The 14,229-nt window shown below is 40.9% G+C and overlaps 1 protein-coding gene across 1 annotated transcript in view; it reads right to left on the bottom strand.

Moving 5' to 3' along the window:
• Positions 1-14,229, bottom strand: part of KMT2C (lysine methyltransferase 2C) — a 217,376-nt gene that overhangs the window by 51,429 nt on the left and 151,718 nt on the right. Inside the window, exons 24-32 of the mRNA XM_029954361.1 lie at positions 13,500-13,628; positions 11,737-11,856; positions 8,924-9,054; positions 4,586-4,766; positions 1,895-1,999; positions 1,520-1,567; positions 396-533; positions 183-215; positions 7-91 (exon numbers count right to left, since the gene is read on the bottom strand). Of these exons, the coding sequence (XP_029810221.1) occupies positions 7-91; positions 183-215; positions 396-533; positions 1,520-1,567; positions 1,895-1,999; positions 4,586-4,766; positions 8,924-9,054; positions 11,737-11,856; positions 13,500-13,628 (970 nt within the window). The remainder of the gene's footprint in view (positions 1-6; positions 92-182; positions 216-395; positions 534-1,519; positions 1,568-1,894; positions 2,000-4,585; positions 4,767-8,923; positions 9,055-11,736; positions 11,857-13,499; positions 13,629-14,229) is intronic.

The raw sequence follows: 14,229 nt of genomic DNA, 5'->3' as shown, positions 1-14,229 counted from the left end.
GGGGGCGGCTGCGGGAGCGGGGGCGGCGGCTGCGCGGCGGCGGGGCTGAGCACCGCAGTGAACAAGTCTTCCACGTCCTTCCCTCCGAGCTCTGTGAGAGAGAGCGGAGTGTGTAAGAGTGCACGGCTACCGGAGCCCTAGGAAGGCCGCTTTCGTAAACTCAAAATACAGAACACAAATACCTGGAATTTTATACAACTTCCCAAGAATCGCTCCTAGGATAAAATAAAGAAACAGAAATATTAACAACTATCATTTCACTGTACTGATACAAAATAGCATTTGACACAAATGATCAGAATAGAAGTCACATTATAAAGAAGCATGCAGAAATCTTTGAAAATCATATTTACTCATGTCTTTTAGAAAGCCTAGATGTAGGGCAAATATTTTACCATCTGTGACCATTTTGTCTAGCTCAGGACTGAGGATTCCGTCCAGCTGCTCTTCACTTAGCGGCCGTGAACAGGGATTGCCACTTGGCTGAGGCAAAGAGGATGGAGCATCAGCACCGGGGCCGATGTCTATTCCGGCTGGAGGAGCAGAGTAAGCCGATTAAAAGTGAATTCTGAATATTCACATAGAATGTATAACACTATTTACCTGCATTAATAGACAACAATACGATTAAAATAGAGCAACGAAAAGTTTGTAATTCTATACTAATCAGGGTTCTTGTATTGATTTCAATAGTCAATTGGTAAAAATCAGGCACAATGTATTTGTACACTTAGGTGCCATTTTAAAAGTAAATACATTTCCTGAGGATTAGAAGAACACTTCTGATTCTAAACTTCCACAAAAAATAAGCACCACATTATTACTATAGGAATCTATAAGATTCAATATACAGTATTCAATGTATAAGCAATTGTTTTAACGTGGAAAACAGCAGTTTCAAATGTACAGTTCAGCTGTCCATCATGTAGTGTAGGACATAGGAGGGACAGAATCACGTAATGAAATCCTCTAAAACTCTCAATTAATGTTTAGAAAACATTATTCTTTGGTGAATAATTTCAACTACAGATCATATTTTGGAAATATTCTGTAGTCACAAAACAAGATATAGATCATGCTTATAAAATAACATACTTTATTTCATACAAGTTGGTTTTTAGGCAAAAGTCACATGTAAAAGTGGTCTATCGTCTACTTTATCATGCTCTCTCAATAGTACTGCTATTGAAAACTAAAATTTAGTCTGCTCCTATTTGATCTGATGCTAGAAACTAATTCTATAACATTTGGGGGATACTATCAATTACAAATTAACATATTAACAAGAAGAGAACCATTCATTTAAAGAACAAAAAAGAGGCACTACTGGTCAAGGCCCCCACAGCACAGCAGGGCTGTACCATGAGGCAGCCACACACGCAGAGGGAAAAGCGAGTAGGGATTAGTGACGAATTAGCACTCTAACAATACGCATGCACCTACAGGCTGTTTCAGCTGAGATCACTATAAAAAAAGAAGACTACTTCTAGTCAGCTGTCATCCATTCTTAGTTTCTTACCAAATGGAAAAGGTGAGCTCTCAACCTGGAAAGTGCATAAATCAAGACCTACAAGATCCAAACCAAATAAAATGGATGATCACCGCGGGGCTGGGAAGTGAGGGGCAGTGCAAACAAAAGAAGAAACAGATACAGCAAGACTGAAGGGCGACCAGCCTTAAGTTTGATGCAATTAGAAAGACAACAGAAATTAACTTGCTATTTCCTCTCCTAAAGCAGAAAGGCTGAGGTAGATCAATTAAAACGATGCGTTCTTGGACAAAGCCAAAACAAACGTTTTTTCAGTTTCAGAGAGAAGACTAAACTTGTTCCACACACACATACACCTCTCATCGGATCATAAAACAGACACGCGACAAATAGAGACATATATACCTGAATGATCAACTGATTTTGCAAGGTCATCGGAAATTATCCCAAGAATGTCATCGTCTGTGTTTAAAACTTCAGAAATGTCAGCTAAGGGGTCATCGGCCGCACCTAAGCATAGCAAGTATATTTTTAAAGTCTCCATATTGTCCTAGACATCACATTCTAAAACACCCTCAACTCATTCGACAACTCACTAAATATCTAGACTACACAGATGCTAAGTGCTAGAATCATACAAAGTTAAGATTATTACTTCTAAGATAAAGAAGTTTTCAGAGAAAACATACACCAATGTTTTGAGTAACGAACTATTAAAAATTAAGAATATGTTTGTTTGGTGACTAATGTACATTAACAATAAAATAAAATTTTAAGTAAAGACCAATAAATTAAAGGCAGTAAAAGTGAAACAAAACGCTATAACAAAACCAAAAAAATGCATTAAGAAAGTAGCATCTCTAAAAGTGACATTAGAAAATAAAACATAGAAGATAAATAAAATATGAAAGTCAAACCCATTATTTAGAAATTCTTCTTGAAGTATAAAGTAGGTACCATCCAGTTAGATGCCTACTTCCAAGTTTCATCTCAACACTGAGTAATAATTCACTCATTTATCCAAAAAACATCAGTACAGAATTATGTGGATGGGCTATGTTAAAAGGCATTGTTCCAGGCACTGGGAATTCAGACTAACCAAAACAGAGTGCATGCCTACTTTCTTTACTTTCACAGAGGAGACAGTAAATAAATGATATCGGTATAAATGCTATAAAGAGAACAAGAAGGAAAAAAGATTAAGAATAAGATGCGGAGATGATAAAGTATTAGACAAAGGAGGCAGGGAAGACCTTTTTAAGGACATGAACGAGGTTAAATATAAATGGAACAGGGAGTAAAATGCTCAAAGATGGAGAGAACACTCCAGGAAGAGGGGAAAGCAGATGGAAAGGCTGGACCAGGAGGGGTTGTGCCAAGTGCGGCCAGTGTGGCAGAAATGAAGAGCAGGAGAGGCAGGGAATGAAAAAGGCAGCAACTTGAGACTATGTATGGTTTGTAAGTCACGGTGAAGACTGAGCTTTAGTCCACAGTATAGAGCAGAGGGGGAAGCTGGTGGGAGGCTGCGGGCCCCCAGGGCACAGGGAGGGGAAAGCGCCCGCAGCCCGGGAAGTCTAGTGAGAAGGGTGCTGTGGGCGCCGGAGAGTGGAGCTAAGGCATGGCTGGCTCTGGGACACGTCTTTGGGACCCATTTTGAAGGCAGAGACAAGTTTGTCGATGTTGTCAGGCGTGCAGCGAGAGATAATGGAGAGTTGGGGAGGACCCCGCAGGTCCCTGGATTCATCAGGAAGACCACCGATGAGATTTAATAATTACATCAGTCATTTAACCTAAGGGACATCTGCATGTTTTAATCCACGTCAACTGTGTTTTGACTTTAAAAAATGGGGAGGGGACATAAAATACTGTTAAAATTCTAGATCAAATATCCCTATAAGACACAGAGTCTTGTCCCACTGAACATAGACCTGTCAAATTGAATTCATACATACAGATCATAATCTTTCAAACTGAAAACTCATGTAAATTAAATGCCCAAATATTTGTGACATGTTTAGAGAAATAAACTTACTTCAATAGTGTATTCTCTAGACCTTTGAAGGAAAATTCAAGTGGATAATTCTCTTAGGGATTGCGCGCGCATGCGTGTGTGTGTGTGTGTGTGTGTGTGTGTGTGTGTGTGAGAGAGAGAGAGAGAGAGAGAAACCAATGGCATTCTACTACATAAATTACAACTAACATTTTTTTAAAACCGTATTTTGAAGTTCACCCTACTTGACGAAAGGGGTTTTCTATCCCAGCAACACATCATCAGAACTGATGGAACGGTCTACCCTGAATGAAATCCAACAACAAGTCACGACAAGTTGTCGTCCAAGTGCAGAGAATGGCCGTGCAGTCTGGGTTCTGGAGTGGGTGCTACTGCAGCCCCCACACTGTGACCTCGTCACCGACCGTTCTCAGCAGCATCGTGAATTTCTCTATGTTTTTTTCCTGCTACAATAATGCCTTCTGCCCAACATCATTTCTCATCCTCAGAAGACCTCAAGTGCAAGCAACTTCGATCTAAATGGACTTTCACAGTAAGATACACTCTGAAGGATCCACAGGTGTTTCACTGTGTGTGACTGTAACAACACAGACACGAGTGAGAGCAGGCAGGGACGGAAAACAACAGGCCTAAAATGACCACCAAGACAAAACAAATTAAAAGCATGGTCTTTAGATCACTCCTTTCACTTCCCTCTTGCTAACAATAAGGAAGACTGGACATCCTGCATGTGCGCAAGAGGGCTGGTCACATTGCTTCTAATGATTTCACTTAAGTCGAAGACTGTTACATTTATCACTCCTCAACGATGGGAAAATCACACCTCTATACATTATCCACAGCATGTTATAAACTGAATAATTTCCTTTGCAACTCTTGATTTTGGTGGGAGTTTCACAGATAAACCTATTTGCCAAATCTTCTACCTGTCCACTTAAAATAGTTGCACTTATAGAACGCAAATAATACTTCGACGCTGATTTTTAAAATGCATATGAGGCCAAACTAAAGCATTTCAAAGGTTCAATTACAAGGAATACAAATGTCATTCGAGAAAGAACCCATCTGCAAGAGCTTCCACATACCGTGAGTTCCAGGTTTTGCTGGAGTTGAGGATGAACTAAGTAGTGGATCTAAGGAAGGATCCAAGAAATTTGTGTTCATGTTTGATTTATATGAAAGTTGAGTTGTATCTTCTGATAGATTATCTAAACTTAGCTTGTTTTGTCTACTTGTATCTAGAAGATCTTTTCCAAAGAAAGCTTCCTAGATAAAGATAAGCACATATAAAAATGATTTAGTTATAAAATTCTAAGGTAACAGGTAATTCTGCTGTTTTTGACAAGAAAGCAGAAATAACACCAAAACTTGGTATTCAAGAATATAGAAACTGGATATGGAAATACATGAATACAGAAACAACCTGTCAATTCTTTTATACAGATTTCCCTTATTTTTAAACAATTTTTATAGTTTTACTAGAGACAAAATTATGCAAATAAAACCACATAATTGTGTCGAATGTTTCTAGGAGATACAATAATCCAAAAACTCCAAGAGGTTAGGCTACAATTAAATTTAAAAATTGACAAATTTATACTACTACTGGCACCGTAACTCATGTAAGAAAAACTAAAGCTTTCTGAATACTATTCATATTGATAGATGACTTGCAGAGGACAGCACACGGGTTTGGCCTACAGCCTTGGTACGTGCGTACTTCGGGGAGACCCAGTAGCTCATACTGACTCACAACCACATCAAAGACTTAACGTGCTATCCACCTGAAAGAGGGTTTTTATACTCATCTGAAACATACTACGTGCACAAAATTTACTCTATTAAAGGCTTTATGGCTTTTTCTTCACTTGCTCCCATTAACATTTCTCCATTTCAAAATACTCTCGCTACCCTAGAGACTAGGGTTTCAAGCTGTGCTCCTTACAACACAAGGACCTCTCCACAACTTCTCAAGAATCAATAAGGAGGACAAAAGGAAGCCCTTGGAACACCCCCCATACACGCATTTCACTTCAACCCAACAATTCTGCTTTAGTCTATTTTCCGGAAGGCAGTCTGTGGGGAAAAGGAGCCTGTGTAGAGGCCCATTTTTTAGAAGCTCAACATGTAACCCACTCTTGCCAAAGATACACAACGGAAAAGGGTCACTGCAGCACTTGTTATGATACCACAGGAGAAAACAGTTTCAACTAGTCAAAAGGCACAGGACCACATAAATTACAGACAAAACATATCAACATTTTAAAAGGACACAGAGCTAGGCTATCAAAGAACAGCTCTGAAATGCAGTATAAAAGAAAACAAGTTGAGTGATATGTCCAGCAAAACATAAAATACAAACCAAGGTTACTTTGACTCATAATTTAATAATAAATTATTTAAGAAGTTCTGAAAGGATAAACAAACTGTTAACAATGCTAACTTCTGAAAAGGGGATGGGGAAGGAGCTCTTTGTGAAACCTGGTTGAGGCAGTGACATATTTGAAATTTTCACATTTTTTAAATGAACAAGCCATTTCAGTATGAAAAAGAAATCTGAAGGGCATCTGGGTGGCTCAGGGTTAAGCATGTGACTTCAGCTGAGGTCATGATCTCACAGTTCATGAGTTTGAGCCCCACATTGGGTTCTGTGCTGACAGCTCAGAGCCTGGAGCCTGTATCAGAGTCTGTCTGTCTGACTGTCTCTCTCCCTGACTTTCATTGTCTCTCTCTTAAAAATAAAGATTAAGGGGTGCCTGGGTGGCTCAGTCGGTTGAACATCTGGCTTTGGCTCAGGGTTTGATCTTGCAGTTCATGGGTTCGAGCCCCAAATCAGGCTCTGTGCTGACAGCTAGCTCAGAGCCTGGAGCCTGTCTTGAGACTCCGTGTCTCCCTCTCTCTCTCTCTCTGATCCTCTCCTGCTCAAGCTGTCTCTTTCTCTCTCACAAAAATAAATAAATAAATAACATTAAAAATTTTTTTAAAAGATTAAAAATTTTTTTTAGTTCTGTAAATCAGGAAAGCTGACCGCTGGGTAGAGGATGGTTTGTTTCTTATACCAGTGACACTTTTATCGTTAGGGCAAATGTTGAAGGATAGAGCATCTTAAAATTTAGAGATCATTTATTTCATGCCTTGGCATAAATCTGAGATCATGATTAGCAAGAATTTTTTTTAAATGACTCATGAAGATTTCAGTGCTATTTATCAAAGCCTGTAATATTCTTATTAATTTGTTGGATTTTTATTAATTTCATATAAAGGAGTGGCTCCATGCGGTTTCTGATTTGATAATGTGACTCCAAGGAACCAGCGGGAGGCTTTATCTCTACTGCAGGGGCTCCTAAGGTCACAGGAGCAGCACTAGGAGGCCACACAAATATTTGTCTGGTAGGTGATGTAGTTATTTGCAGTCTGTCTTGACACTGTTCGGACTAATAAAGAAAAACTGGAAGAGTGGCCTTCGTCACCATGTACTTCCCCAGTCAGCGGGGGAAGCCAAAGCCGCGCCACATGATGTCCACGGAACGGCATCCTTACAGTGGCTTCCTCCACAGCGCTCCCCACCCCCACCTCAAAAACAAAACAAAACAAACAACAACAACAACAACAACAAAAAACAAACAAAAGGCAGCTAGGTATGGCTGACCCACACCAAAGGAAACAACTCGGCTCAGAAGACAAGGATTACAGCAGTTCATCAGGAAACCAGACCCGCTACTTGTAAAGGCTCTTTTCCAATGTGTGATCAGTTTCCTAGGCTCACAAACAGCGAAAGAAAGAAGGCATCCAAACACAGGTTACACGTTACAGAAGGACCAGCAGGAGGAGGGGGGGTGGAGAGGCAAGTTATCTACTCCATGTCCTCAAGAGAGAATTATTAAAAGGGAGGAGGAAGAGGCTGGGAGACAGCCAAAAGAGTGCAAGTAAAAATAATCTAAACAATAAAAGTGGGGGTATTTTCTGACCAATAAATTACTATTATATGGTTAACAAAAACCAAGTTACACAAGCTAGGTATTCAGAGGGAATATGGGAAAAACAAAACGTGTATTAAAGACCGGCACAGCACCAGGTAAGTACTTTACACACAGAATTCTTAATCACTCTCTCAACATTTCTGGGCACACAGGCGGGGACCAGAATGAGATCGCACAGCTAACCCACAGCAGAGCACTATTGAAACCCAGGACTTCAACCTTAAAGGCTCAGCTGTAAAGCGGACACAGCCCTGGGGGCGCCTGGGTGGCTGAGTAGATTATGCATCTGATTTGGGCTCAGGTCATGATCTCACAGTTTCTGAGTTCCAGCCCTGCAATGGGTTCTCTGCCGTCAGTGCAGAGCCGGTACAGGAGATCTTCTGTCCCCGCCCCCCACCCCCCCCACCCCACCTTGTACACACATGTGCAGGAGTGTGCTCTCTCTCTCTCTGTAAAATGACACTGCCCTTAAGGATTAGTTGCTTAATACACATTTACACTCATGTATATATTATCGTTGCTTAGAAGTTTATTAAACACAAAAGACGTTTTATTCAAATGAGTGGAGATAAAATGTAGTTTTAAAACTAGTTAAACCATTAAGAGCCAACTGGAAAATTAAGGTAAGAAATTCAATGCAATTCAAGCCACAACGAGGTCCTCTCTGTAGCCCACTCTTGTGTGAGAGGGACCGATGAGAGGACACTCGCACGCAGGACGTCAGGACGATCCGGCTCTCGCTCCTGAGGACAGAGAGGCCCAGGAACCGGAGTCCACCAGAGGCCGAGCTGCAGGGGGAACTCGGCCCCATCTCTAACACGGGCAGGGCCCCTTCCAGAACACCGCAAGGCCTGGAGCTCTCCTGTGACCTCAGGCTTACACGATAAACCGGACAGACTCCCGTTTCCACGGAGCCTCCACCTAGCAGAGAATGTCCTCACCCGAGGATGTTTTTCTGATGTCTGTTTCAGAAAACAAAGGCAATTCTACTGAAAACTTTGGATCACTGGCCTCTGAAAGTGATAGTAATTATTAAAAACTGTAACTTTGTCTGCTAAAACCCCATCTTTACTCAGTGAACCTAATTATTCTAACCCGTATGGGCAAAGGGAGCGTCCCAGAGGGTGTGGGTTTGGGGAGCACACAGGTGCGACTGGTCTGGAAGAATGAGCTTCCCCAGTTCAAAATGTCCTCGTGTGTCCGATGAAACACTCAGAGGTGAAAAACCCGGATACAAAAGAACTTTATGCAAAGTATCAAAGTGCAAAAAAGTAAATGTTAATTTTTATGGGCTTCTGAAAGGTAAGACTAGCATTTAAAATAAGTAACCAAGAACAAAATGAGTAAAACAATAACAAAAATAATAAAACAATTTTTTAAACTCAATACATCACATTTCTTTTGCTAATAAACTACACAATATAATGTAAAGCAAAATATTACTTGTAAATAGGCAGGGAACGTTTCTTCAAGCTTATTTTTCCTTTTTCGGTATCTCTTCTTTATTTTCTCAGTATTTTCAGTAACAGAAACAGATTCGTCAACTAGTGTGTCTGTTAAGTGCTCACTCCAGCCTGAAACAACAGTCACATTTATAAATATATGGGATTCAAATCCACCCAAAGTAACTCTACAGCTCACCAACGTCTATATTGATCCATGTAAACAAACCAGCTGCTCCTTTGTTCTCTCCAGTTTTATTGAGATGTGACTACAACACTGTAAGTTTAAGGTGAACAACATGACTTAACCAACGGGCTTTTTCACAAGATGTCAAAGCAAGTTTATCAGTAACTTTTAGGCATCATACAAAATTCGTTGCACATCTACTTCATATCAGTATACGTTTACTTTTGTCTCTTAACGAGCATTTCCTTACTTGCAAAGCTGCAAACTGTTTCCTTTAACATCGACATTTTGTTAAAAACGAAAATAATGAAAGTACCAATGCTTTGGAGTATGGGGAAATGGCTATGCATATGCTCCTAAAGGCAACTTAGCAGGAACAGTCTCTCCGCAGAGTTTACTGGGCAGATCCAACGAAAGTCTTTTTGAAAAAGTGTCTTCCTCAATCCAGCAATGCCAAGCTCAGGGACTTACTGCAAGTTAGGTTTTTGTAGTATGTATTATAATAATCTACCACCAACTACACACACACTCATGAATATGCTATCAATGTTCAATCTGAACATCAGAGAAGTGGAAAGAAAACGAAACTCTGACCTATGCAGTCAGCACAGAAGCAACTACACTGCGTAAAGCAGGGAAGTGAGCGGTCAGGTGACGCGCTCACGTTCCCAGGACAAACCGCGTCCCTTCTAAAACCAGCGTGGGCACCTCTGTTGCCCGAGTATGTAAGGGGACTGACTTCCGGAAGAAATCTACAAATGGTAGGTAAGCAGTTTTTTAAACAATCTTTTTAAATGTCCCAGTAATCTACCAGAAAATAAAGCATCTTCAAAGACCAAAAACTAAGGTGAAACAGGAACCACATAAAGAAACAAGCAAAGAAGTGAAGCTCTCTGAAGGTCTGCTAAAATGCAGTGACCTGGAGCTCCACAGTTTTCAGAGCCTTCTGAGGAATGGGCGACTAGAAGACAAAGTTCAAGGCCTTGCTGTCCTGCCCCCCTCCCCACTGGGCACGGGTTAAGGGTTTGGTGATTAACCCCAGGTGCCTCCCATTAAGGTGAGACCCTGCTGGATTCCATACTCAGAGTTGGCATAACAAGAAATACAGCCTCCCAACCCCCTCCTCCCCAGCACGGCACTCCCCTCCCCCACCCCCTCTCCACCACCAAGAGCCAAGAAATCGGCTTGTCATCTTGTCATGGAGTTTGGTACTGGGCAGAAAGGCAAAAAGTGAAATGAGACCTCACAAACTCAACATAACCCTGATGTTTAAGAAACACGAATTTATAGAACACAGGTGGACCAAAACTTTCAAGGTAAGAATTTAAGCTCAATTCTTTAAGCTAAAGAAGCACTGGGCTGGCAGCACCTCGTGTTCCTGGCGGTAACAGATGCAGACACTCTGTGCAAGAGGCCGCCTGCAACACAGTCCTCAAAAGAGTTCAGAGGACGTTCTAAGGAATATGAACCCACAGTAAAATAAATAAACGAAAAGTAATCTGTGATGTGTACGTACGTATCTAGTCACAGAATGAACACAGTGGGATGAGGCACTGGGAGAAAGGGTAGGAGACCCCCGTAGAATCACACGTGCGCACAGGCTCTAAGACCGAGGCTCAACCTTACTTAGCTACGTACAGAAGTGTAACAGAGGACTGAGGCTGGCGGGGAGCTCTGCACGAACACCAGAAAGCGCTAAGACCCTGAAAAGGCAATTCAGAAAGGGGAACAATGCATAATAAAATAAAACTCAATGGACCGCTCTGGGTACCACAGGTGAAAGGATAAAACACTAACCTAACAGGAACTAAAATAAGACGACAGAATAGAGATGGAAAACACCCAACCAGGCTCACTGAACAGGTCACACTTAGCTGAGGCTTGTCGTGGTCATTATAGTCATGTTGTCACAGTGGTATCAGGAACTCCTTTACAACCAGCTGGCGCTTCCTTATAAGACCGAGATTTGTAATCTTCATTAATTCACAGGTCAAAACCCCACCTCATAATAATGGAAGAACTCCAATCAGAGCACATGCCGAAAACATCTTTTTTTCCCATATCCTACAGAAAGCATTTAAAATACGTAAAGCGCGCAGACTCTGGCCACGCCGACAGAGTGCTCATCAGAACCAGTTCTCAAGCAGTAACTCAATGCTTCAGCATTCTGTGAAGATCTAACTGAGGATGACAGAATATTAATTGGAAGACATGTTTTTAAAACATAATGCAATTTGCTTAAAAACTGTTGGAATACCCCATCACTTTCAACAAAATAAAGTTTCCAATTTTATACCAAGAAGCAAAGAGAGGCGAAGAAAGGCATCTTGTGAGATGACCAGGAAACACCTGGTTTAATTAAGCGATTCAGTCCCTCAACTGTTTATATTTGACTCAAGAAATAAAAGAAGCTTGTTTTAAAAAAACTCTCAGAGGAATATACTCTATTGGATTTAAATCTTTCTCTGTATCAAACCTCATTTCTGTGTTATAGGCATGAACTCCACGGACACTCTCAACCACGGATCAATAAGAAGCAATAAGGTTGTGTGACTGCAGCATTATTTAAGACGATTCTTCTCCAAACAGACGCAAGAAAAGGGAGTCAAATCAAACAAAATCATTACCGTCATCTCTGTTTGGTAACTGCTCAGAAATGGAGCCTGAAGAATCTTTCCTCATGACGGACCTTTTCGTCTTTCCTTGCCCAGTTCGACTCCTTTGCCGCACCATGAATCCCCCAATGCCTAACCAAAATAGAAATTGGGAAACCTTGTAAATAAACTGATTTCTCTCAGTATTTTCACAGTAAGTAGGGTGATGCTGCTTAAATAATGAGGCATTTCATAAAATTAATATTGGCTAATTTAAATAAATTACTTTTATACACAACACAAGAGCTTGAAATAAGCAATTACAAGAGGTCAAAGCTACTGCCACTTATCACTAACCAAACAGGTATGAAAATACATTATTAGAGTACAGAAAGGCTGCATGCATTTCCTCATCTGAACAGCATCAGAGTAAATACTACAGTAAATTATACTTGTTTAGCAAATATTAGTAACTCAAATATCATTCACATTATTAGTACATTAGCTAGGGAGCAGGGAAACAAGACATAAACAAAACTAAACGATCCAAACAAAACCAGGATGACATCAGGGGTGATATGTCTAGTTAAGGCCCTTGGACGTGAGACACATACAGCTCTACAGGTAAGAGCAGAAATTCTAATTCTGGTTACTCTGGGACTTTGGACAAGCTATCGAAGTGTTTCCAATTCCCTCGATGGTAAAACTGGGGTGGTGTCTAGCACCTCCTCATACGTATATTATAAGGATTAAATAACTTGATAGACATAAAGCCCACAGACCAGAGCCTGAGAGTCAAAAGTTAAGTCTAACCCACTTTGTGACCTAATGGGTCCCTCAGTCACAGGGATGACCTTCATGAAAGGCAGAGTCAGGGGAAAAAAAAAAAAAAAACACACACACACAACAAATTTAAACTCCTAGAAGGAGTTTGCAGTGTCTAAAAAAGTATGTGTAGTAGTAAGCAGCATCCTAACGAGAGGAAAATAAGATGACTTTCCTGCAGTGACTTGGATGAAGCTAATTTAGGTCCGTATTTTCAATGTGGCCCATCTGTAAGGAAGGTTACCTTCTTAAGGTCTTGCAAAACACACACGACCGTGAGACAGTTTTTCCTTGCACATCAAAAGGCATTTGGAACACTCATCAATAAAATATGAGCAGTTACAAGATTAAAGACTGAACTGATTCCACATACTGTCTCACTGGTTGGTAGGTAGACATTAGTAAAGTGCCGAAAGAAAGCCTACAAGGTCTGGATTGTGACCATTTCAATGTCTCCAATGAGGCAAGTAAAGCCTTACAAGCCAGAGCGCCTGTCCCCTCTCCTCTGAGGCAGGGAGGAAATCGCCATGTGATCAGCCCATCATCAGCGGGTCTATAAATTAGGAAAGAACCCTCATACCGCCCTCAAATTGTATGCTCACCAGTTCCGGCACAGACACTGAGATGAGCTTTAAAACCATACGTGGTGCGAACAAACGCTGAAAACTAAGAGAACTGCCGAGGTGCACACCAAAGGAAAAATACACAAACGGCTTTAATGGTCCAGGTATAAATAAATAGACATCATCGGGATATGGCATTACAATCATGATATTTTGTGAAGTAGTCACAGACTCGACTTAAGGAATTTGCCACCTAAAATGTATGTTCAAACAGTTCAGTTCTTCAGTGGAGTTTTCGTCTGGAGAGTTAAGGAGCTATCTTTCATCTTGTTCATTTAATTACAGTTGGAGCCCTCAATACTACACTTTTTCTTGAATTAACTAAGTTTTGATAGCTCGGGATGATACCTGGCCTGTACGGTTTCCTTTTTCTCTTTTTGACACCGTCTGCTCCTTCCGCCCCCTTCGCTTCTTCGTCCGCAGCTTCCCGTTCAGGACTAGATTCTGATTTCCCATCACAGTCCACAAGTTCTCCTTCTGGAAAAAAGAGAAATACACAGATCCAATCGGAAAAAAATCTATCAAATACATAATTCCGGTGTACTCTAATTCCATTCTGCTCTAACCCTTGCCTGCTGGAGGCTAAACACAACCTACCCACACCCCCAGAGTCCATCCCCTCCCACGGGTCTATACTGGGGCACTGTGCTCCCACTCTTGAGACACAACACGGTACTTCCGTTTTCTTTGGATTTGAAATTTGTGTGTGTGTGTGTGTGTGTGTGTGTGTGTGTGTGTGTGCGCGCACGCGCATGCGCTAATAACAAGGTTTCCAGAGCCTAGAAGGTGAATTAGAAAAAAGTCTGCCTAGTACCTAATGGATAGTTGATACCTGTCACAACACAGCATTTTATATACTGTTAAGTGAAACTGCAATACAAGCTAAGTTTATTTTGGGAGTGTTTGCTGTATAATTGGATATAATGAAATGTTTAGAGGTGCAGTAGGCATGACTTTAAGTAGATAATGAAAGAAAATGCAAAATGCTTATTGATTTATGATGTGGTTTCATCTTAGCTTGGGCAAAGCATGCAGTATTTAATACATAGTAACAGAATATTTACTATTGAAGCTTGAA

The sequence above is a fragment of the Suricata suricatta genome, chromosome 2, assembly GCF_006229205.1.
Source record: "Suricata suricatta isolate VVHF042 chromosome 2, meerkat_22Aug2017_6uvM2_HiC, whole genome shotgun sequence".
Lineage (NCBI taxonomy): Eukaryota > Metazoa > Chordata > Mammalia > Carnivora > Herpestidae > Suricata > Suricata suricatta.
Note: the sequence above shows the minus strand (reverse complement) of the source record. Positions and strands in the feature narration are given on the sequence as shown.